Source organism: Schistocerca nitens, chromosome 1, assembly GCF_023898315.1.
Source record: "Schistocerca nitens isolate TAMUIC-IGC-003100 chromosome 1, iqSchNite1.1, whole genome shotgun sequence".
Taxonomy (NCBI): domain Eukaryota; kingdom Metazoa; phylum Arthropoda; class Insecta; order Orthoptera; family Acrididae; genus Schistocerca; species Schistocerca nitens.
Window position 1 is genome coordinate 891,678,066 of NC_064614.1, and position 26,590 is coordinate 891,704,655.

The following is a 26,590-nucleotide window of genomic DNA, read 5'->3' on the forward strand; positions in this document are numbered from 1 at the left end:
TCCGCCTTATACAGACATTCAATATATTCTTGCCATCTGTTCGAAACCTCATGTGGTTGTTCTGCTAGAGTACCATCCGTTCTTTCTATTTCCATGTTATTCCTCTTTCTTTTACATTCAAAACTATCTCACTAGCCACTCTAGACATCATTTCATACTTTCCCCCCTTTCTCCATTTTCTCTATTTTGTCGCATACATTCAAAACTATCTCACTAGCCAGTCTAGACATCATTTCATACTTTCCCCCCTTTCTCCATTTTCTCTATTTTGTCGCATTTCTGTTTCATCCATTTTTCCCTCGCTTCTTCAGTTTCTCTTCTTAATTCATTATTCAGTTTCTTGTATTTCTTTTTGCCTTCTTCATTTTCTACACTTTTCCACTTTCTCCGCTCTTCCACCTTTTCCTGGTGCTTTGGGATACTCTAATTCCTAGTACTTCTTTGGCAGAGTCCATGAGCCCTTCCCTCTTTTCAACTTCACTTGCATATCTCCCATTACTAGGTTGTGGTCTGAATTTATATCAGCTTTAGCATTCTTCAAACAGTTCCTAAACCTTTTTTTGTATCAGGATGTAGTCCAACTGATATCTTTCCCTATTCAAATTTGATATCCATGTGTAACATCTCCTTTTGTGGTGTTCAAATAATGTGTTACCCACTGCCAATGAATTTTCTCTACAGACACTAATTAGTCGTTCACCTCTCTCATTTCTTATTCCTAATCCAAATTTTCCTACTGCATTTTAATCTCTTCCTTCACCCATCACTGCATTCCAGTCCCCCATTATGACAATGCAGGCATTTCTATTTTCTTTACTGATGAGTTCTTGTATTTTCAGATAATATTCTTCGACTTCCCCATCTCTATGCTGGCTGGTTGGCATATATACCTGTATTAACACCAAATCTTTTGAACTACCCCTCAGTCGTATCATTAACAGTCTTCCATCAATATATTGTACCTTCATTACCTTATTTTTCAACTTTTGCCCTATCAATATTCCTACTCTGTTTTCACCACTCTTGATTTCCCCTAAGTAAAAGAGTTTATAGTCTCCACTTTCTATCTCCCAATTCTCTCCCCATCTCATTTCACACAAACTGAGGGCATCTAATATGTTCCTTTTCATCTCTGTTTTGCATTCTCTAGCTTTCCTGCTTGCAGAAAGTTTGTTAAAACATACTATAATTATTGTAATAACACTGACAATTTTGATTATTGAACATGTATTATACAATTCTATAAAAAGTTATGAATTACCTGTAAGCTTCCTTCAACCTTTCAAGAGACAATATCAGCAGCTTTGTATCGTGTTTGTATGACAATGGTGGAAATGGAATTGGGGCAAATCTTCGGGACTCTAACCAGTGCACTGTTGTTGTGTATATAGCAACAGCTTCCTCAGGAGATATATATGGCCCATCCTAAAATGTAATTAAGTGAATTAAAAAGTGTTATAAAATGTTGGAATTATAATAAGGAAAGTGGAAAATGCATTCACCTTCAGATAGTTGTGTTGTCTTTCTTGTTCAGCTTTTAAGTAAAGTCTTGTAAGTCTACCAAGATTCTTTTTACAAACTGTTTTATCAACTGTAGCTCCACGCCTAATACGTTCTCTATTGTAATGTGCAGTATTAGTCCACCAGTCAGCTTTCATTTTAACATAACGTAAAATCATATTCTCAATTGGTGTAGGAAGCCCAGGAACCTAGAAGAAAAAAATATCATATTTTATAAATAATGTAACAGTCAGTTGATCTCAGCACTTGTTATTTTGAAAGATATCTGAAAACACACAATTAATAACAACACTGTTACAAATATTTTAGCCAGCATCAAGAAAGTAAATTGAAACTTTTCTATTCAGTTATTTGCATGTTCCATGTATTAGAACTGTGACAAGGTCCTTCTGATGTGGAGTAAGTCAGTTTTACAATTATAGTAAACTTTTAAAATATACCAGCACGATTACTATATACACGAGTGTAATAAAGAATAAGAAACACTGTTGTTTAAGTGAATTTTATCCTTAACCCTGTTTCTTTATAGGATGTAGAATACGATCTACTATTCATCACAACTGAATGCAATTTATTTAAGACACACTCGTTTCAGGCTTGTGCCAAACTTCAAGTGGTTCAAATTTTTTCACTTGTGTCTATTTAGTCAATACCATGTAATGAATGTGGAAACTTGAGAATGAATGTGTAATCATCTGAATATGAGCACAAGCCTGACATCATTTGTCTCTTAAATAAATCACCTTCAATTATTCTACACCCTATACAAGAACAATCATGAAGTTCAACAATACGCATTATGGATAAAATTCACTTAATGTTGCCTAGTCAGGCATTATGAACTGTCACTGTTTTCAGAACATTAAAATCAAGATGATTATAACCATTCAAACAATCAAATTTAGCAAAAACTGTCTTTTGTCTAAAGTAATACTTAATTACATTAAAATTAATGTTAGGAACCACACTCGCTCAGCCAAAATTGCAAAGACAAAGTGTGAATGTCTGAAGATGGCCTTTTAAGCCGAAAACCGGTTAACAATAAAAGTAATATTGTAGAACAAAAGCAAACTGGTGCTTTTCATTTATTACAATATGTGAAATTATCTGACTAAAATCTCATTACACAAAAGCAGAGTTTCCTTTACCAAGCAAATAGTCAGGCTGCATTTCACACTAAGCAACTCGTTGACACACACACACACACACAATTCATGTATACTCTAGATAAAATTAGCAAGCAGGTGAGCAAAGAACAATTAGTTGTGCTAACTAGACATAATCAGAAATTACTTGCTTTCAATTCTGATGAAAGACAACAACCAGAACAAATTTTCTATGACAGGGTGATAAAACTCCGCCAACATCACATTTAAGAAAGATAAATCTGAGTTACTTGAGAAAGGTCTCAAACAAAATATTCCACTACTGCTGCTCAATAATAACAGTATCAAGAATTTAACTGACTGCTCTAAAGTGGCACGTGGCTCAGCTAAAATGAACAGTACGAGCATATTAGTATTCTCTTAAAATTAAGAATATCACACACAAAAATTTACAAAACAAAAAAACACAACTGTGAAAAAACTGACTCCAAACTGCTCAGGAATATTAATAGAAAACTATCCCCAAATAAAGCTCTGGCAATGAAAGCTGATGAAGGGAACTCAGCAGTTATTTACATTTAATATATCAGCAAAACTCTGGAATTTTTACATAAACAATACACATGAAAAACAGATTAACTCCATACCCAAATTTCAAGCCCAGCTTTTATGATTTCCTGTCATCTGACTTCAATGTCCTACAACGCCTTGTCATGAACCCAGCTGCACTAAATGCATGTTTGCAGCCAAAAATCCATAAACCAGTTTGTCCTCTACATCATATGATTAACTCAATAAATGGTCCTGCGTATTTTGTTGCTGGGAAGCTTAAAGACATTCACAGTATTTTTTATACTTATGAAATGAAGATAGCTATGATTTTATAGATGATGTCAAAGACATACCATTACCAGAGAGTGCAAAATTTGCTTCCATGGACATAATAAACTTCTACACCAACAAACCTATTCATGACATAATTCAGATAATTAAAAACACTCCATTATAGCATAAAAAAATTATCCAAGGCTGGGATACATTCCCTCACTGAACTGCTAGAACTGCCACAATATTATTTCACTTCTAACAATAACGTTCATAAAAAGGAATATCGTAAAAAATGTGACGAATGTGTAATTACAATTTGGATACTCCACTTATATACAAGTATGCTAACATTTTTAACAAATTATTTCGACACTTCTTGTTCTTTCAGTTGTGTGTATTTAATCAACAACCTGTAATCTGGGTTTTACTACACGCTGAACTCCAACACTGAATATGGAAACAGGTAAATGAATGTATAATTACCTGAAGATGGGCTCCAGCCTGAAAACGGTCATGTCTCAAATAAATCAACTTCAACTTTGACTCGTAGTTGATCTTGCACTACAACCTACTGTTGTTAATGTTCAACTGCATTTTCATGGCTGGATGTGTCACTCCTTTCTGTATTACAACAAGACTATGTGATAAATACAGGGTGTTTATAAATGAATATCGGGGTTTTAATGCTTTATAATATTTATTACATTAAACTTACAGTTATAAATGATATGTCACATGAAAGAGCAACTCAAACAGTTGTGTTTGGCACCAGCGCGCATGCGCAGCGCGCAATATTTCCGCTGCAATCCACTACACATTGGTTGAACTTCACTGTGCCCAAGTGCTGGATAGGCCGCAAGAGGCCCAATGACAGGGCTTGCTTTGCATGGCCTCCACGTTCATCCGACCTAACGCCATGCGATTTTTTCCTTTGGGGCTTCATCAAGATCGTGTGTACGTGCCTCCGCTACCAGAAGACCTCCATGAATTAAGAAACCGGATTGAAGCAGCTGTTGCTACAGTCACTTATCTCTGCCATAGACTTGACGTGTGCCGTGTGACAAATGGTGCTCACATTGAACATTTATATGGTTCTTGGAAAAACTGTGAGTTGCTCTTTCATTTGACATGTCATTTATAACTGTAAGTTTAATATAATAAATATTATAAAGCGTTAAAACCCTGATATTCATTTATAAACACCTTGAACTGTTAAGTCATTTCTCTTTCTAGTCTTTTATTTATGAATGTTAATTTTAGAACTGTGAGTGTTGACAAACAAACATCCCACGAGAGAAATGTAGTGTGAGGCTGTAATCAGAATGCCCAGTTGAGCAGAGAGGTTCTAGATGGAGCATCACACACTGCTTTCATTACAGAATTCTTTGCAAGGAACTCTTCCCCAAAAATGACTATGTCATTCATTCTGAATAATGGCAGATTAAGTTTGTCATATTAACTGACCTTCCATGGTATATTGGCCTTCCAACATCTCCATGCTTCCGACAGATGCTGAAGTATGGTTCTGGCTTTATTCTGCTTAATTCCTTCGGGCATCATGTCAACAATATCGTGCATCACCTGAGTGAAGTAAAAGAAGTCATTAACAGTTATAACATTGCATTTAAATAACCTTAAAATTGCGCCAAACAGCTACCAGCTTTCATAAAAGAAATTCTGTTGGATTTTTAAAAAGCAAAACCACAAGCCATTAATTTCTTAGTTTTATTATTTTTCAATTTGTTCCAACCTTGAGGTTATCATCTGGCAGAACTTTTGAAATTTTTTCAGTAGTGAATATCGTATGTATAAAATTTTGAACTAGAGTTCACGGTTGTTTATCACCGTGTACATATGTAGCCCCGGTGTACAGAACTGCACTGTCAAGTTTGGAACATAACTTGACAATGTGTCATATGCTAGAGCCACATATATCGTCAGTGATAAATAACCATAGATTACATGTCAAAGTTATAGGTACAGCTTGTGATGTTTGCATTTAACTTGATACAATCTACTGGTGCCGATCAAGGCAAAAAACTATACAAGTGTAATATAACTTTCAAAATCTAATATAAAATACAGCAGCAATAAGAATTTGCTGATATATGTACGCATGCAATAGTTATTTAAATATAAATACATATCTTGAAATACGAAGGAAATGGTTCAATTTCCAATGCACTAAACTGGGTTACCCTCAACCAAATATTTTTAACACTCATTCTCTGATATTAATACCATTTTTGTAACTTTCAAGGAACAAAATCATTTGTTTCAGTAACATAGAATATGCCATCCACCTTAACACTGCAGTTACAGCCATATCAAAATTAATATTTGAATCTTTTATTTTGATTCTGCAACAGTTCAATGTGTCAAAATGAAAAGACAACTGCCAATTAATTGTATTCCACAGAGCAGAAAGAATGAGAAATTTGAAGGATCTGGATCAAACGACACAACTATCTTATTAAAAATAGTATTTTTAGACATTCATAATTAATAAAGGGCAACTGCTTCGTACATTCTAAAAACGGTGCGACCCCATGTTCTAAGAAATACATAGAAAATATACCATTTTGTAAAATATTCCAGCTTTTCTCTTATACCTGCCACTTGAGGTTTATTACACTGCACAGTCACATTAAGGGGGGTAGGACATCAAACGGGCCGACTTGGAACAGGAGAGGCACCACAGGACATTTTAATTTCCTCTGTCTATACTTTTACAAATAAATTCATAAAACTTTAACAGCATGACCAGGAAGGATTCAGGATTCATACTCATAGCAGTGGAAGCTCAAAAACTTAACAAAACACTTTTTTTTTACATGTGAAATTTCATCATTTTTTCCACTTACTACTGGCTGCATTTGTTGCTATAGGTACACTTTTCTTCCTAAGTAAGAGAGATTCTTCGATGACTTTTGCACAGCATACAAACCATAGTTACAGGTGTATGAAACTCTAGAAGTTATTTAATTTATGAAAAAATGAATGAACAGTTACATTTTAAACTTCATGTTTAGAAAAAATTCAAGTTTTATAGTTAATTATCTCAATTTTTCCACAGTTTTTTAATAGATTTGGAAAATTCTAGAGTTTTATACACCTGTAACTACAGCAACAAAAGCAGCCAGTAATAAATGAAAAAATGATGAAATTTCACATGTAAAAAAAGGTATTTTGCTATGTTTTTGAACTTCCACTGCGATAAGTGTGAGTCCTCAATCCTTCCTGGTCATGGTGACAAAGTTTTATGAATTTATTTGTAAAAGTATAGACAGTAGAAATTAAAATGTCCTGTGGTAACTCTCCTGCTACAAGTCGGCCCGTTTGACATCCTACCCCCCTTAATGTAACCCCTGTGAAAAGCCTGAATAACAGTGCAGACTGTTGTGAGACATGCAGGAAGAGTGTCAATGAGGTTTTGGAAAGTACCAACAGGGATGTGGAGTCATGCTGACCCCAGTGTTACGACCTGTTGCACTAGTTTCCTCAGTTTAGGATCAATGATGCAACCAGCCAGATCGAGGTTGTCCCACAGTTTCTTGATTGGGTTTAAATCCAGGGAGTTTGGTGGACAGGGAAGTAAAGTAAACTTATGCTACTCAGACCAGGCATGTACGCTTCAAGCTTTGTGACTTGTTGCATTGTTCTGCTGGTAAATGCCATCATATCAAGGAAAAACAAACTGCACATACAGGACGACACAGTCCCCAAGGATACATGCATACTTGTGTTGATCCACTGTACCAACTAGAATGATGAGATCACCTAGGGGATGGGGAAAAAAAACCCAGACCATAACGCTCCCTCTTCTGGTCTGGACCCTTCTAACAATAGTTGCAGGGTGCTTGCTTTCACATGTTGCACGACATACACATCAACGGCCACCTGACTGAAGGAGCATAAAACATGATTCATCTGGAAATTCAACCTATGGATATCCAGTTGTTGTGCTGGCAAGCAAATTCCAGCCTTTGTCGCCGATGAACAGCAGTCAAGCATGGGTGGATGAGCCAGGAGCCTGCTGTGAAGATCCAAAAGCAGCAACATTCATCGAGGAGATACTGCTGGTAGCCCCTTGGTTCATCTGGGCAGTCATATGCTCAATAGTCACATATCTATCCACTTGTACACATCTTCACAGTTGCAGTCGACTGATCATCTATGGCCCATGAGACACCACAGTTGTCTCGGCGCCAGTTTTGGCTAGTGTCATTTTGCTATGCAGATTATACTTTAACCATGGCAGCACACAAAAAAGTCACAAATATAACCATTTCAGAAATGCTTCCACCCATGGCTCGAAAGTCAATGTTTATGCCCTTATTTGTCATCAGAGAAATCACTCATTTCTGCATTATGACAACAACTGCCCTGTGTTTTGAACCATATTTGTAAGCCATGAAAGAGCCTCATTTATCTAACAATATGACTCCTAGGAGAGTTAAAAGTGATTCAGAGGCATTAAATCCAACCATCTGAATAATGCTTAAGGAACGGCCTTGTAAGATAAATATTTATTTTCAAATTTCCCATTTCTTGTCACATTTGATGAGGAAAAATATTTGACATTTTTCAACAAATCTTTCAACACCAAACACTTGTGTTCTCTCATTATTGCCCTTATATTTAAATACTCTTAAATTAAGTGCTGTCTGTTGTCAGGAGATCTGAGATGTTGCTATCAAGAGTGCACTAACTAACTGCTAAGGACAGTTCTTACACAATGTTTAGTACAATGTAATGATAAAACTTTGTCCCCGGGAGCTATGTATAAGCATGCGTTTGAGAATCTACTGTTACTAAACTGAAACTCTTCCTATTACCACTGTTTTATTAAGAAATTTATGGCCAATTCTCGCCATGGTTTCTCAGCAGCGTTACTCTGAGCAGATGAATAACACACTCGTGTCGTAACAATTTACAACTCAAATCTCCTGATGACAGGTAGCAATTGAAATTAAAGTACAGGGTGACTATTATTGAACTATACGAAATAAAATCGTCATAGTTTCTGAATGGTTTGCACTAGGCTGTTCAAACCGCACGGTTGGCCGCGGGGCATGAAGGGAATTAGTATGCGCATTCATGGTTTGGTTTAGCGACAAAGCCCTCTTTCATTTGGATGGGTTCACCAATAAGCAAAGTTAATGCATTTGGAGGACTGAGAATCCACATTTTGCAATTGAGAAGTCTCTTCACTCTCAATGGGTGACTGTGTGGTGTGCAACTTCCAGTCATGGAAGAATTGGTGCTATACCCCTTGATGTCACGGTGACTACCAAACAGTACATGAAGGTTTTGGAAGATGATTTCATCTCCATTATTCAAAGTGACCCTGATTTCAACAACATGGGTTCATGCATTTTGGCTCTGGGGTACCCAGAGGCCACTGGCATGGGCCTCGATTGACCACCACATTCTCCAGACCTGAACACATTCTTTTAATTTTTTGGTCATCAGTGTTCTGACTGGTTTGATGCAGCCCGCCACGAATTCCTTTCCTGTGCTAACCTCTTCATCTCAGAGTAGCACTTGCAACCTACATCTTCAATTATTTGCTGGATGTATTCCAGTCTGTCTTCCTCTACAGTTTTTGCCCTCTAAAGCTCTGTCTAGTACCATGGAAGTCATTCCCTCATATCTTAACCCAGGGCTTCCCAACGTGTGGTCCGCGGACCCCTTAGGGGTACGCCGGCTCATTCTAGAGGGTCCGCGGCCACCTTTCACCAAATCGTGTAAAATAATGAGTAAAATTATTGAATAAAAACGTGAAAATCAAATTCATGCATACACAGTTTAGTGCCACAGAATGCGGCTTCTCTGATCGACTGATTCGCAACAATACAGGGGTCGTTTGTGCGCCGGCTCACGGCGCTAGATGCGCTGAAACCTGTTGCACATGCGTGGAGCAATCTTTGTCGACCAATCACAGCGCTCGCTGGCACGTATGCGGCCCCAGGCATGATTAAATGTTAAACTTGCTTTGTCAGTGCACTACCTCTTTCATAAGTCGATTTTTGATCAGTTTATTACTTCTAACATGGATCGGTGGCTGAAGTCAGGATCATTGAAGAAGGGTGCAGTTTCTCCATCGCCTTCACAACAAGGGAAGTTTCCAGTTGAAATGAATGAGGAGGGATGACGACCAAAGGAAGAACAATCACAAGAAGCTCCACAGCCGGATTTGTTATGTGATAATGACCTCCTCTACCAGAATTGTTTCCTTTGAGAAAAAAAGTCCTACGTTCTGTGAAATGCTTTGTCTTCTTATATAGAAATAAGAGAGTCTGTTTGTTTGTTTTCCTAATTTGTTTACAGTCGAAGCTGACTGCCACGATATAGTGTTCAAGTAGTAGTTGAAGTTAGCTGTGGCTGAACTGTTGCCACGCCGCCTGCCAGTTGCCAGCTACCAACTGACAGTACACTGTTACAACGCCGCCTGCTAGCTGCTGGCTATGGACTTACAGCTCCTGTTCAGAAGATACGCAAAGACGTAAAAATAACTAGACTTTCCGAGCTGTTTACATGGGCACGAAAACAGATTGTGGAACTGGAAAATGGCTTTATAAAAGCAGATTTCCAGAATCGATTTTGAAGTGTTTACCTGACCAACCAAAACCGGAACTGGGACATCGGCTTACGAAATCCGGTTTTGGAAACTCATGTAAACTGGGTGAATGTATTCTCACACACTGCACAACAGATGTCACAATAGTCCTTTAAAGGCAATTCCTTGGCCTCTTTCCTTTCGAGATGTGTTTGTATCCCGAATCATGGGTCTGCCTCTTTTCTTACACAGCCGCGCGGAATGGCCGAGCAGTCTAAGGCGCCATGTAGTCATGGATTGCGCGGCCGCTCCCGCCGGAGGTTCGAGTCCTCCGTCGGGCGTGTGTGTGTGTGTGTGTGTGTGTGTGTGTGTGTGTGTGTGTGTGTTGTCCTTAGTGGAAGTTAAAAACACACACACACGACTGTTACGAAATATGCATGCTCCTCACACAACAGTAGCCAAACAGTAGAAGTGAACAGGCCACAAGGGGCAGCTTGTCAACAGCAAACAGTTTGGATGCGACGTTGATTGCTCTTCGAGGAAGGCAGCTCCAACGTGTGAGATGTCAATTACCAAGTAATTTTAATCAGGCTATAGTGTGTTGAACAAAGGGAGTAAATCCACTAGTAAGTATCTGGATACAGTGGGAATTCAAATTGGATCGTTAATTTCTGATACTTCGGGGGGGGGGGGGGGGGGGGGGGGGCAGCAATTGGAAACATGGCACTTAAGAAGCTTTCAGTTCCTATGGGTTTCACTTTGAAATTTAAAGTTACTGTGCTCTTGACTGACTAGGGGTCCGCCATGGATGTTTGACTGAAGAAGGGGTCCAACAGGTGAAAAGATTGGGAATCCCTGTCTTAACCAATGTCCTATCATCCTGTCCCTTCTCTTTATCAGTGTTTTCCACATATTACTTTCCTTTCAAGTCTGTGCAGAACCTCATCATTCCTTACCTTATCAGTCAACATAATTTTCAACATTCATCTGTAGCACCACATCTCAAATGCTTCAACTCTCTCTTCTGTTCCACTTTTCCCACAGTTCATGTTTCACTACCATACAATGCTGTACTCCAGGCGTACATTCTCAGAAATTTCTTCCTCAGATTAAGGCTGATATTTGCACTCCTAGTCTGCTTTTGATGTCCTCCTTGCTCAGTCTGTCATTGGTTATTTTACTGCCTAGGTAGCAGAATTCCTTAACTTCATCTGCTTCATGACCATCAATACTGAAGTTCAAGTTTCTAGATGTTCTCATTTCTACTACTTCTCACTACCTTCATCTTTCTTCAATTTACTCTCAGTCCATACTCTGTACTGATTAGACTGTTCATTCCGTTTAGCAGATCATGTAATTCTTCTTCACTCTCATTCAGGATAGCAATGTTATCATTGATATCCTTTCACCTTGAAAATACACCTTTTCCATGTTAAGTGACAGTACACTTTACCTCGGGACTGTAAAAGTTATCAGTCCTTTGAATGGCTATGGTTTTATACAGCGGCATAGAATTTCTCGGATTATGAAGGTATAAATGCGAATTCCACCAGACACCACATGTTACTTTCTGAAAGATTGAAATCGAGATTGCAATGCGCTTTTGTAAGCCAGTCACAGCTAATTGCCATGTGATCTCACCGGCTGATATTCAGAGTATACAACACATGATGCAGTCAGCCAATAACAACATCACTGTCAAGTAGCGCGAACACACAAATAAGAAAAATTCATGGTTTACATTAATATACAGTTGGTATAAGGAAAGAGAAGATTTCACGTATAATATTGGTCTCGAAGATTTGTGGAGACGTAGAACCACTGGCTCACCCCCCAATAATATCGCTACCCTATCGCAGCGAGAACAACTGTATCTTTGCCAGATCATTTCTCTGTAGTACGCGCTCTATGCTACACACATTGTGTATATGCACCGAGAATAAAAGTATTCATAGTAAGCGACCGGAGTGCAAGTGATTATTTATTGTCATAATTACTACGCTCACTCCCCACTACCTATAGATTAATAAGCTGCAAGAGAAACTAAGCTTTCTTTTGATCTTTTTTGCGTGTTCCACTTTAAGATACATGACACAAATGTGTCAGTGAAATGTTTAATAACAACATAAATGTCTGATCTTCTGGGCTCGAAATTCTTCTAAATGGCTCGTCCTTGAAGAGTTTATTTTTGAATGAGAGTCAGACGCTCTGTAACACAAAATTCATTGTACATTCTCGCACATAGTTCATCTTGCTTAAAAGGAAACTTACTTCATAACTAAAGCCTAGTTTACACTACGACACTAGGTTGCAAGCAACTGCGCTACCGGCCACTGCACATATGTGCCGCAGGTTTGGCCAACTTGGTGAAACTAAACACTTTCGGCATGTTCCAGCTTTGGCAACACTAGTTGCATGAATTTTGAGGTTACTTGTGTTCGTAGTGTGTGGACAAACTGAAATATGAAGTGGGGAACGGACGATAATGTTCACTTTTTTTATATGTATGCTTTGCATAGGTGTTTGTGGGATTTCAGCAATGCTGATTACAAAAATAAGCAACATATTGCTGCTCCTGAGACCGTCATGTGAGATCAGAAAATAGATGGTTTCACAATATCTGAGCTGCAGGGAAAAATTTATTCAATTAGGAGCACATATATAACTGAATTAAGAAAAATACAAGCAAATACAATTCCAGCTGTTGAAATGCTCTCGTCTACAAGACTAAAATCCCATCGTTCTAGTTGGCTGACTTTTTTTAAAACAATTATTGTTGACAGGAGGGAAGGCTACTTAAATCAAGAAGCTGCATTCTTTATTCAATATTCATTTACTCAAAATGTCGCAGCAGCGCTCCCCATTTACATATGTTTGAATTTTGAAATATTGCCACTACAGATCTATCTTCAAGACAGTAGTTTGAAAACCATTCTCTTCTTAATGCAGCCTGCTTCAAATAATTATTGCTGTTACTGTTAATAATTATTGGTGTTAATGAAAAAGCATCACCACCAACTAAAACTGCATCTTCTAGCATGCCAAGTATTCTCGATTGTAATGCACGCAATGTGATATGTAATTTCAGTTCTGGTGACAGTGCTTCAGGCATTACAGTATTTTTCCTTATGGCATGATTAACTCTATTTAGAAGAAACATGAACGGTTCTGGTGACATTCTATGATAATTAAAAGATCTTCTTGGGTCTTCAATTATAAATTATTTCAGCAAGGTTGCTGAGCAACAGAGCTGACGTCTTTTCTTCATCCAGTCACGAAACAGAACACGTTTCTTATTTTTTCTTATGCAGCGATTGTACACAACAAGCTTTAACTCCATCACAACTAGTGCAACATGCAATTGCTGAAATTTTCATTTCAGACATGACTCAGGAACTCACAAAATGACAAAACTGAAGTGTACTGGTGTCGCCATTTGCATGTAACTCATTCCATGCAACAAGTGACACAACCCAATGTCGTCATGTAAACTATGCTCAACACTTTTCAAACTACCATTCAAAATACTTTTCCCTCAACCTGTTAGAAATAGGTCAATTTCAGCAATTGCCAGAGAGTGCCATATACGAATAGTACCCCAAGACTGGTGTGATTTCTCGATTTGATTACGTCTACTCTGTCACTGTCTGCTAGATGAAACAAAACAGGCCTGTCTAATATTGCAGCAATTTTAACACACGCCAAATAAACGAGATTGTTTTGGCACAAATGATCATTTTCATAGCATGACAGAATATAATTCATGAAGTACCAATATCAAATGCCTATTAGGCTTATTAAAAGCAAAAAACTTTATGTTAGGAAATACTTTCACATTTTATTCGTATGCTCCAGAAGCCAAGCATGATATCGAAAAGCAGTAGTATGAAAATTTTGTATAAATTTGGAATCGTCCATTCTTCGATAATTTGTGTGATGTCCTCGTTTCTTCTCCTTCCTTGTTCTAACAAACAATCTTGTCATCACTAATTCTGTAACTATTCCTGCCAGTGTCAAGACTTATTCGCTGGTTAACTTCACTAATCCTGCCACAATCACCGGTTTAGTTATTTCGCATTTATTCTCCAGTTAGGCGTTATTACGTGTTCATACAACGCATTTCCCGCACTACTCCCAGAACTGAACTTCAGCGGCTGCTAGCCGGGGACTGTGCAATTGACCCTTCCTAGTATAGCGATCTGGCCAAATCTTTTCTGTCAAAATTTCATTTTCTTGGATACACCAAGAAGAAAATACATAGATATGTTATTCCTGTTTGTCGTTTATTTCCACTCTGGTAGTCTGAATATATGGATTTCGCTAGTAATTATAAGAAAGCTGATCATTCGCAAATGCAGTCAACCACATGACGAACAGTGATTGGCATTCACCCATTCAGCTTTATTCCGCTCAGCTCGTATAGCCCCATCCCCTTTTGTTTGCAAGAAAGTTTATTTCTAGATGAAACTGGGATTCCTCTGGCACACACATCACGTACACTATGCATGCACTGAAAAATCAACTTCTGATTCATTCAGAAATCAATTTAGAATGTGCTCAAAAATGTTAAAAAAAGAAAATCAACAGGGGTGCATTTCAAGATCATATGAATAATCCAGAGACCAACATGCGCTGGATACTAGGCGCTTTGTGAAACAAGGTTTACTCCTCAATAATATAGATTAGACTTTTAAATTTACAGGAAAAAATGAGGTAGTTTGCACAAAAGCAGACATTATAAACATGCACATCATTAATAAACTGCTGTAATTATCATATACAAGATATCAAGATGATTATTTCTCTAGATGCCAAACACTTCAGTTTATGAAAAACCCTGATTTTAATAACCCCTTGGCAGAACTACAATGCCAAATTACACTGAATCACACTGTGATGCATTTATCTACACAAATATTTAATCCACAAGCCATCAAGGATTGTGTACAACATTAAAGAACCTGCCAGTCATGAGCTCAGAAATAATACAACTTATTAAAAACAAATCCTAACTTTCTACCATTCAACAGAATATTCACATTATGATTAAACAGTCTTCTTTGTTTTCTATGATAGCTGTATTTCACACAATATCAGCTCAGCTTAGCGTCAGTCCACTCCAAATGGCTGCAGAAACAATCTCAGATGCATTTCTGCACAACCAAATGAAATGTCAGCCCACAGAACAGCTGAATTCTGGACCCCTACGCTACTCATCATAGCAATAATAATAATAATAATAATAATAATAATAATAACAGGAAGTAGACAAAGAACTCACAGATGCACGCAGTTCAAGATCAAAGTGGCTTTCAACTCTTTGCTTTGTGACAGTTTTGGCAACACCTTTAGAATGTCTACCCTCGAACTGCCTGGAGAGCAGGTTTCCCAACCAACGCTCCAGCAGAGGTGTTATACCACGCATAAAGAACAACCATACACGCCATCCTGGTGCCCAAAATCCACATCCAGGTCCCTTCCCAACAGGACCCTGTAAAATTTTAAAATATACAAAAACACATTAATCTTTTTTGTAGCTGAGTATGAACTGTAATATTTACAACACACTAACTATAAGCACCGTAAACTTGCAACAACTAAATAACAGTGCCTCAGCAGTGTAAATATCTATCCAACCAGGGGAGATGATTCTCAAACCAGCTGAGTTGGGTTACAAGCTGACATTTTAGCCTGTATTCTGTAATCTGTTCATGTCATCATTGGCAATGTACAGAAAAGTTCTCACTCAAGTTCAATATAAGAATGTTAAGTAACAAAAATAGTGAACATAAAATACTATCACATATCATTGTATAAAATATTTTTTTTATTTCAATCGTAATTAGAAAATTTACTTCTAGAATGAATCTTCCACTATGCACTGTAGAAAGTTCCTGCTGATTGGATTGAGACTTGAAACCAAAATCTTGGCTTTCATGAGCTATATTCACATGACTGAGCAATCCAGTTAATACTCGTGATATTCCCCCCACAGCTTCATTAGGAGAGAAAAGCCGGCAAAACTGAAGCTGTGAAGGTAGGTCAGGAACCTCAGCTAGCTAGCTAAGGATGTAAGAACATAAAAATAAAGTCCTATCCAGTATGCAGTTTTAATCTCTTTGGAAATTTCATATAATACTGCTCTTCATCAATACATTTTCATGCAAGAAACTTTATGTTATAAATATCTCATTAAAACACCCCCAGTATTGTGTCATTGTGTCACCTTTAACACGTCTCCACTGGAAAATGTAAAGATTTTCTTCATTCCTGCTTTTTATTTCTCTGGTTCTAAACTTCTATCTAATTTGTTACATTTAGTACCTACCTTGGAGTGGAAAGACAACATGAGCCACAAATTCTTCAACTTTATTACCCACTTGTATCTTTAAGGTTAATCTAAATAGTTAGTTTTGCACATTTTACCCACAAAGTAAGCTCCCCAAACCCCCTAAAAACAACAGGACTTGCAATGATAAGGGGGGGGTCTATGAGTTCATTGGCTATTTCCGGTCTTTTGTGATAATGTTGCTGCAGATGAAAAGATGCAGTAGCACATTATGGACAACAGATTCTTTATGAGCATGGAATTACACTCCCTTTTCTGTAGTGTGTCCAAATCCTGATGCATGTAAAAGACCAGCTCTTGATTACCAGTAAATTAGACATCCCACCAGGGTGATGAAATTTGAATGGAAGGCATGCAAAACACTGGTTTGAAATCCAGAAAATTTCAATAAATTGATTGAGGTGAACATTTACATAGTTACCAGCTTCATCTACTGACTGTCATAATATAAACGCATTACTCTTGTACCACAAATCAGTCCACACAAAATTTGTGCCTCTAAGTCAAAAATGCCCTAACAGCAGCCAACAACCTCACATTAGCCACCATTACAGAAGTCGATACACTCCCAATACAGCCTGCACAAGGAGAATGCAACTCTAGAGTAAGTTTGATAAAATGCAATTCCTACATGTGTACAGTCCTTCACCTTCCTAAACAATTCCAAAAGGGTTTCTTAACTTCACTAAGGCTCTTTGCTTTCTAACAACAGTGCCTATATATCAGATAAAGTGATGAGTGTGGCTTTCCAAAGGCAAGAAGACGTTAATAATGACATGGAAACTGTCAACTGAACACGACAATTTTTTTTTTTTGCTAAATAATAAATATATTACGGTGTTCTTTGTAGTCTACAGTAACTGTATTTTGTACAATTTTCAGCTCAGCTTAGCGTCAGTCCAATCCATATGGCTGCAGAAATGATCTCAGATACATTACTGCACAACCAAATGAAATGTCAGCCCACAGAACGGCTGATTTCAGGACCCCTACGCTACTCATCATAGCATAAACATGAAATTAACATAATTACTATTAAAAACAGTCTTGATCACGATAATAAATCGTGATCAAGACTGTTTTTAATAGTAATTATTTATAAGACATTGATCACTGCTGTGCCCATAATGTATTCAAAAGTAATGAAATTAACACTTTCATATCAATAAAGAGGTGCAAATGGAAATCAAACAGCAATGGCAACCACAAGCAGCATATTTTTAAAATACGAATATGAATATGAAAGTTGAGCCCACACAAACACCCCCAATGACAAAATATTTTAAGAAGTGGTTACATCATTATTGTATATTTTCAAATATATTTAGAAGTCTAAGTAAACTCACTTTCTGGATAATTCTAGAACATTGCATGACGCAATAAAGATGCACTACATCAGACTATAGGCCCAGTTTCCATGACACTGCATGGAAACTAATGTGTTGCAGTTTTAAGAGCACTGTGTGTTGTTTGTAATTAAAGTGACCCCCTTCCACTGCCAAGCAATTTTTGATTGCTAATGAAAAGTAAATTTAACCTTGAAGTGGAAAATGACTGTACCTCCCCCCCAAAACACACACACACACACACACACACACACACACACACACACACACACTCTTTACACAATACTCTAATAAAGGTTGAGTTTGTGACATTTTAATAAACTTTAGGGCAAACAGAGGCTATGGAAAATTTTTAGCAAAAGTCTCAAAAAGTTCTTGACTGACTGACTTCAAAATTTTATACAAGACACTAATAAACATTCAGACGTACTTGGGCTATAATTTTTTTCTCTTTACATTTAAAACTACTTGAAATATTGCCACTGATACTATTATCTGCATAGACCCAGCAGTAGGAGAGGTCTCTCATACCCATATAACAATGGTCCCAACCAATTCATGCATTTATTTTTAAGGAACTTCAATTTCCAATCAGGGTTTAATTGGCTACAACAATAAACAAGGCTCAAGGTCGGGGGAAGGAGGAAAGGGAAATGGAAGGGAGGTGAGGAGCTGATAGAGGTAGGGGGGTGGGGGAAGGTGGAGATAAATAGAAACAGGGGAGAAGAGATGGACAGAGAGATCAGGAACAAGGGGATTAGGATGTGTATCCAACTCCCATATATATTTAGCAACTGCGAAGCATTGCAAGATTTGTGAGTACTTACATACCATTATGCCTTATAATTTCTGAAAAAATAAGGTAATGTAACATACTTTTGCAATATTTTCTTCTTTAGTTTCAAGTATTATAAATTGTATAATCATGGTCATTTCAAAATACACCAGAACACAAGTAATTTCCCACACTATATTTGCACAGTAACACTGAATCAAGAAGTAATAGGGAGGGGGGGGCGGCATATTGCCTTGCTACATTCTTAAAGACATTTAATGGAATACAAGTAGCACTTCAGACTACTCCTGCAAGATGTAACATTTGTCTTTAAATTTTAAATTGGCAATTAGTTGACAAGTGCTATTATGTATTTACATGTACAGGGTGACAATTATTGAACTATATGAAAGAAAATCGTCTTAACTTGTGAACGGTTTGCGCTAGGATGTTCAAACTGCACGGTTGGCCGCAGGGCTATTAGTATGCACATATGGTCTGGTTTAGCGACTAAGCCCACTTTAATTTGTATGGGTTCTCCAATGAGCAAAATTGGCGCATTTGGGATACTGGTCATCGGCATTTTACAATCAAGAAGTCTCTTCACCCTCAATGAGTGAGTGTGGTGTGCAATGTCCCATCATGGAATAATTGGTGCAATATTCCTTGATGGAACAGTGACTACCAAATGGTACATGAAGGCTATGGAAGATGATTTCATCACCAATTACCCAAAGTGACCCTAATTTCGACAAGATGTGGTTCATGCAAGATGGAGCTTGACCCCATTGAAGCAGGGCTGTGTTTGATGTTCTAGAGGGGCAGTTCGGGGACCGCATTCTGGCTCTGGTGTATCTAGAGGTCACTGGCATGGGCCTCGATGTGCCGCCGTATTCTCCGGACCCTAACACATGAGACCCCTCCTTGTGGGGCTACATTAAAGAAAAGGTGTACAACAATAACCCCAAAAACCATTGCTGATCTGAAAACAGCCATTCAGGAGGTCATTGACAGCATCAATGTTTCAACACTTCAGTGGGTCATGCAGAATTTTGTCAGCCCCACATCATCGCCAATGATGGTAGGCATATCGAACATGTCATAACCTAAATCCAAATATCTGTAATGATGTAAACATGTTGAACAAAGTTTGTGCACACTGTAGTTTGTAATTAATTTCCATTTTTCGTGTAGTTCAATAATTGTATGTATCTTGTATGTTGAAATTTGATGCTTTTGACACACATAAAAGCTCCTGAAGATATATATCTGACAACATAAAGGAGAATGCTTCATATATGAGTCTCCCTAATTGCCATAATCAAATCAGATTAATTTTCCCACCCATCCACCCTCCCAGCACTTCATATCTGTTTACCTTGCCTCTGTTGCTACTTGAAGGAATACGGTTTTTGATGGTTAAGACTTTTCTGCTTGTAAATTCTACTGAAGTCTAGTTTATCACAGTCATTTATTGTTAGACTATGTCACTACAATCACTGCATTGTATGATGTAATCACACTGTTATAATACAGCAAAACTTTCTACTATTTTACAGCCACTGTACATTTTAAATCCACGCAACAGAAAAGACGACACTTCACTAATAAATATACAACATAAGAGAAGTGGAACTTACAGTGTTGAACCTGTAGTAGATCAGATGTTTCAAGTCTTTACACATTCTTATTTGTCTCATGAGTTTATATTTATACCTGTACATTCCCGTTAACTGGCCAACATGTGCAAATATGTATTGTATGCCATCCGCCAACTGGAATGCATCAACATTATTTAGACGATACTGAACGTGAGAGTCCACTATCAATTTAGTCAACCTTAGTATTTCTCGGCATAAATGGAATGCTGTAAACAAACAAACACATAAAAAACTTCAAAGGCACAGATGTTTTTACTACCATTAAAAAATATAAGATAGCCAGCTTAACTGCAACATATTACAAAGTAATAAAATGTTAGTGCTGCCTTCATTTCACACACTTACCATTTCCGAATCTGGACTTTTTTCTCTCTTTTGTCGTCAATGTTTTGACAGGTTTGAGATTGAAATTATAATCCAAGTGAAGATAGTTCAGATTTTTTCGGTGGATTAGGAGGTTGAGCATATTATATCCCTGGCGACAAACTTGTAAACCAGCTTCAACCCAATCAAGTGTTGTTGTCTGAAAGAATTTTGTGGACTTGAAGGATCTGAAAAGATATCTGAAAAACGAGGTACAGGAACAGAAATATGTTAATCATACAATATTGCTAGCATTTTCACAGTGAAAAGTTGTTTAGTAAAAGTATCAATTTAACTGTTCCATGTCTATAAGATTTACATACACACTAATTACCGAAACAAGTACATACAATTGAAACCTCTAACCCCATTTAGAGAAAAGGTGGAAGGAAAACATATCAACCTTACATAACCATAAAAGTTACATTTTCTATCATTAAATTTCTCATGTAACAGATGTGTTTGTACTCTCTGAATTCTTGCTACAGAAGTACATGTATACTTGCATCTCTGTATATGCTTTTTTTGTACACTATGAATGATTCCCAAGTAAATGGAAATAATCAAATAAAAATTCCACAATGAATATACATTCTTTAATTTAATCTATACATTCTCACTCATTCTGTTCCAAGGTATTATTTAACATGAAATGCACAATTACATGACATATTTGCAACTGTGAATATGGACAACCATCAGCTGTATAATGGAATGACAACAATGAAAATTTGTGTCAGACTGGGACTCGAACCCAGATTTCCCTCTTATTGCATGCATGCATGTTTGAAGGAACATTGCATAATAATTTGGAATAATACAGGAACGGCAACATTGTAAAGGCACAATTGTTTCATAGGTGTCCTTTATTTATTCAGTTTCCTTTTTAAACTAAAAACCCAGAACAACTGAGTGATAAATCATATTAAAATATGCTGCTCATCCAGTGGAGCTGTTTAAGGAAGCAATTCAGTTTTGGCTTGATTGTACAAGATTGTGAAACTGAAGCAGCTCAGTTACCAGTTGACTGTAAGGTCATTAGACAAAAACACATGCGCATATTGGTTTAGGCACATAAACACAAGCTCAGATTGGTTAAGTTCAAGAATGGAAATAAGCTATGTTAATAAAACAAATAAAGATATACAAAATTTCTCTTGGGCCAATTAGAAAAACCACGGAAATGTGAATCTGGATGGCAACTTTAACCCCAGTCCTCTCAAAGGGTTCAAGAATGGAAATAAGCTATGTTAATAAAACAAATAAAGATATACAAAATTTCTCTTGGGCCAATTAGAAAAACCACGGAAATGTGAATCTGGATGGCAACTTTAACCCCAGTCCTCTCAAAGGGAAATCCAGTGTGTTAACAAACTGATTAGGCCAAGTAGTATCAGCAATCATCTGTTTAAAACCACACTTCTTTAATTGTAAAGGTCAATTTTTTTTCCCCTCCCTTCATAACTAATCAGAATTTTCCTCCCTTTCAACAATGAGATACATGTGTAAAATTTTATAATCAAAATACTACAATTTTTAAAATTACTAATATGTAATCTCACAATTCTTCAAACCAAACTTAATTTTATACAACATTTTGCTGCATACTGATGGCCAAGCAATGTAAGACACTCTCTCTCTCTCTCTCTCTCTCTCTCTCTCTCTCTCTCTCTCTCACACACACACACACACACACACACACACACACACACACACACAAAATTAGCTCTACAATGGATTAACTTCCAATACCCCAAAATATGGTGATTACAACTAGATCTTTTCAACAATAAAACTTTCTCAATAAGATGGGCTGTAAAAATCTAAAAACACTGTTATGAGATTTATGTGATAAAATGAAAGTAATACAATGGTTGTCATCATTACTAAAAACAAGCTTGTTTATGTCAAAGGTTAAAAAAAGGCTAATGCTAAAATGAAAATGGTTTTTACAGATAAGGATTATCTTGCCTTTTCTTTTGTGGTTTTGGTGGTCGATGCTTCAAAGCATTAAGTACAAAGTATTTCAATAACTTCTGGTAACTGACTCTGACTTTTACCGGTTGTCCTGGTGGGCAATGTTCACGATACCACGATTTAACCAAAGGCACATCAATTGCTCTACGTGTTCTTCCTGCAAATTATATAATAAATATCAGTGCAACTAGTCTGTAGTTGCTAATAAATTTTGTAATTATTTAATTTTAATTTTAATCCATTAGAGAAAGTAAGTCACAGAACAGTTTTTGACAGCTTCTTGAAACCAGACTAGAAATTAATATTACCTGATCGTATATTAAATGGTCGTGGTGCCCACAAGAGAGCAATACCATTTGCTGTGTTGTCTGTGTACAATGGTGTCTCTTGAAGGAATGGCTGCACTTCTTCCGGTAGTTCAAACTCCTCATCATCATCCGGTAAGGGTTCTGTTGCCTATCACACATTAAATGTAACTCTTATTAAGAAGCTTATTTCTGAAAAAGCTCTAGACTGCATTAGAATCTAGTGTTATGATGACTATCGAGTTAATAGGTAAGATAAAAGAAACAAGCAGAGGACGAATGAGTATATATGAGCTAATAAAATTATTGAACCAATTGCAATTTAGAACTGAATACATTTACTGCACTTAACCAGATAAGAGACTACCTGAATGCAGACAAATTAGTCTGAGGATTTAGAGCAAGCCCCTAAACAAGTACCTCATGCTTAAATGCAATCTTTCTCATCACATCTTGTGTACAGAAAGAGTGGCTTAGACCTGTCACTTTAAAACAATCACACATTGCCAAAGAGGCGTCAATGTCGAACAAAGGTCCTGAAATGTGATTCTCAACTTCTTACTTATTTTCTCACAATTTTGCATTCACCTTCAACTTATGGTTGACTGGCAATTTTTACTGATAAATAGTTTATTTCATCTCCTTTGTTTCTGGCCCTGAGTCTGAAGAAACAAAAACTTCCTTTCATTTTGTAATCTTATTCTTCTTCTCCCTCCTCCTCTTCTACAGCATTTGTCCCACATTATGGCAGAATCCGCATTTTTGGTTGTCGCGATTTTATCTGATCTTGCATTAAATCAGGATGCTGGCCACCTCACACCTTGATATATTCGTGAGGCATGTCAAAGCCATCACTGTCTACGTGTTCCTAATGGCTGTTTACCATTTACACTCAACTAAAGCCATTCTTTGCCACTGTTGTTGCATATGTTCTAAGAACATGCTCTTGCATTGCACACTGCTTTCTCTCATCCTTCCTATCATTGGTACTGCTCCATATAAATCTCAAACTTCGCCATTTGTGGCATGACTGTGCAGTATTGATATAGATGTCCACTTGAGCATTTATATTTCCATGGCGGCAAGTTGTCATCCCACTTCTTTTGTTAAAGGCCATCATTCGGCACCATACAATGGAACTAAACAGATTAAAGATCTGTATACTTTTGACTTGAGCCTGTCTGGAATCTTCCTGTCACAGAGTGCAGAGTTCAAAGAACACCACTTGAACCACAAGCTACTCCGGCAGTAAGAGGTTTCTCCACAGAGATTTCCATCAGCAGCAAATGTGGAGCCTATGTACTTAAAAAGTCCTTGCTGTTGGGAGGTCAGCATCACTAATTCTGATGGTATCCAAGTAATTTAGATCTGTGATGTGGTACTGTATTTTCTTTATGTACAGTAACAAATCTACTTCCACACGCAGATCATTTCAAGCTTTCACTTGACAGGTACATCCAAGGTGCAGTTTCCTGTAGATATCTTGTGACTGTACCCATGACTATGATGAAAAGAAGGCAACAGAGCAGGTCCCTAAGATACTCCTACCAAAACAGAAAAATCGCCTAATAATCCAGCAGCTTATTGTACCTGGCTCTTCGGATCATGGCAGAAATGTCTGATCACCCTATTAGTCAGATCCTTTTATCAGTGGTGCATTCAAAGACCTTCACTGTGAGTGATAGAAGCCGTACTGGGTGATAGTTGCTGCATTCAGCTAGGCTACCCTTCTGCTTACAAATTGGAACTGTTTGATTACATGTCGGATCAGCTGCAATTGTTCCCTCTTTAACAATTTTGTTGGCGAAATCTGATAACCATTCAGCCAAATACCAATGCTTTAATTTTCACAGATTTTCAGGTCAATCATCTGGTTACATTGCCTTTCCATTTTACACCCCCCCCCCCCTCCCTCAACCACCTCATCCTTGGCGATTGGTGTAGTCTAATGGGACCCTGCACAGATGCCGCGACACTGGAATTGGAGCACTTCGAAATCCCTCAAGGCAAATTTTCCGAAATATTGCCACCACTGCTTCACTGTTTTCTACCTACTGAACGCAAGTTTGTCTTCATCACTGATCCCACAAAATTTCTCTCTGTCTGCTGCCGACACTGCTTCGCAAGTCTGTAGATTTCTTACTCTCTAGCTGATGTTTCCAGGTTTATCACCAACTTTGCTGAAGTGGCCTAATTTTGCTGTTACAAATGTTTTCTTTGCTACACTCCTAATTTCCCAGTAATCCGTCCAATTTCATCTGTATTTAAAGAAAGAAACTTTTGATATTGCTACCTTTTAAAACACACAGCTTTCTTCAACTATAAGCCCATGGCCCTGTCTGGCAATCAATTTTATGTCAACTGGGTTTTGTAGTGCCTAATTTCTCATGAGATTGTGCTATGAAACATTCTTTCAGGACATCCCATGTTGATTCTACAACAGTAAGAGGTTAAAGCATGATGCCTAAAATCATGCTGCGGCTACATATTACATAACAAATTATCACGACACATTTTGAACATTTCACACATGAATAATAACGCTAAACATTTCTGGAACTGTTAATATCAAGTTACTTTTTTGAACAGGTAGGTTGTAGTCTTACGGATTTGACTTGCGAATACCAGTTAGCTCTATGTAGTAGGGGTGCGGGAGCATAGCTTCTATAGAGTACAGCCGTTACGAGCCTAATGGTGTCCTTACCAACTCCCACACGATTCTGCTGCTTACAGCAAAACGAATGAACAGAGTGGCTGAAACTTCGCTATTAAGTATGTCTCTATATTATGCTTTAACATGTAATTAACTGATGTTTAGTATTAATGTTTTGATACTGTTGTAAATGGTTTTTTGTTTCTGGACTAGGCAAATCCATCTGCTCTAGAAATGAGTTTGTAAATGTCTCTCAGTGTACTAAAATGGAGTCCAGCTATAGAGGTGGGTCAAGGTCAGATACACAGAAGCATGCGGAAATGTACAATGTGACTCTCAGCCAATCGAGCATCAGCGACATTCTTGCCTTCATTCTGCACGTGGCAATCTGTGTTCTTAAAGCATGCGGTTTATTTCAGTCATAGCGTTCCATGCTGAGTGATTATTTTGCCCTCATACTGTTCATTATGAATGATGGTAAGAAATTACACCATGTGTTGCACAAATGAACAAGAGGAAGAATATTTCGTGTGTATCAATACTTCGAAAGACAGTTTTCCACTGAATCCACTCTGGTACAAGGCACTTGTTGCACTGTTACCAAATACCAGGAGCAGACAGCTGAAGCCTATGCTATTAGTCTGGGGGTCATTCAGACGATATTCACGAAGCTGTATTTAGAATTGCATATGTTGAGAGACTTACACACAAGGCAATAGACAGCATCTCAATATCTGCATGGGCAGCTTGCATGGAGCATGCAGAAAAACTGCAGCATGAAGATTACAGTAGAGAAATTAGCAGGGACACAATTATAGAACCCTACCTTATAAATCTTGCTGAAAACAGGCCATTTATGTCAAACAGTGAAGACTTCTTACAGTGAAGTATTAATTACTGCTACTAATTAATTTTTTTTGTATGACTGTCTGCAACTGCATTAAAAATTAGTAATACCTCAAGTATTCATCTTTGGCCTCATAATAATGCAGTTTTTTTTTTCCTTCATACAACATATTTCGTTCAATTAAATACATATATTGTAGCACTGTAGCAGGTTTCACAATGAATGAAAATTAACTTTTAGTAACCCATTAAGCAATCTATTTCTGATGTCATTGTTGTTGTTATGGTCTTCAGTCCA

The 26,590-nt window shown here is 37.5% G+C and overlaps 1 protein-coding gene across 1 annotated transcript in view; it reads right to left on the minus strand.

The window, feature by feature from the left end:
- LOC126191902 (pre-mRNA-processing-splicing factor 8) overlaps positions 1 to 26,590 on the minus strand; it is a 116,707-nt gene that overhangs the window by 74,068 nt on the left and 16,049 nt on the right. The window contains exons 9-16 of the mRNA XM_049932562.1: positions 22,797 to 22,944; positions 22,483 to 22,645; positions 20,494 to 20,711; positions 20,128 to 20,354; positions 15,299 to 15,508; positions 4,920 to 5,036; positions 1,503 to 1,709; positions 1,262 to 1,425 (exon numbers count right to left, since the gene is read on the minus strand). Coding sequence (XP_049788519.1) covers positions 1,262 to 1,425; positions 1,503 to 1,709; positions 4,920 to 5,036; positions 15,299 to 15,508; positions 20,128 to 20,354; positions 20,494 to 20,711; positions 22,483 to 22,645; positions 22,797 to 22,944 — 1,454 coding nt within the window. The remainder of the gene's footprint in view (positions 1 to 1,261; positions 1,426 to 1,502; positions 1,710 to 4,919; positions 5,037 to 15,298; positions 15,509 to 20,127; positions 20,355 to 20,493; positions 20,712 to 22,482; positions 22,646 to 22,796; positions 22,945 to 26,590) is intronic.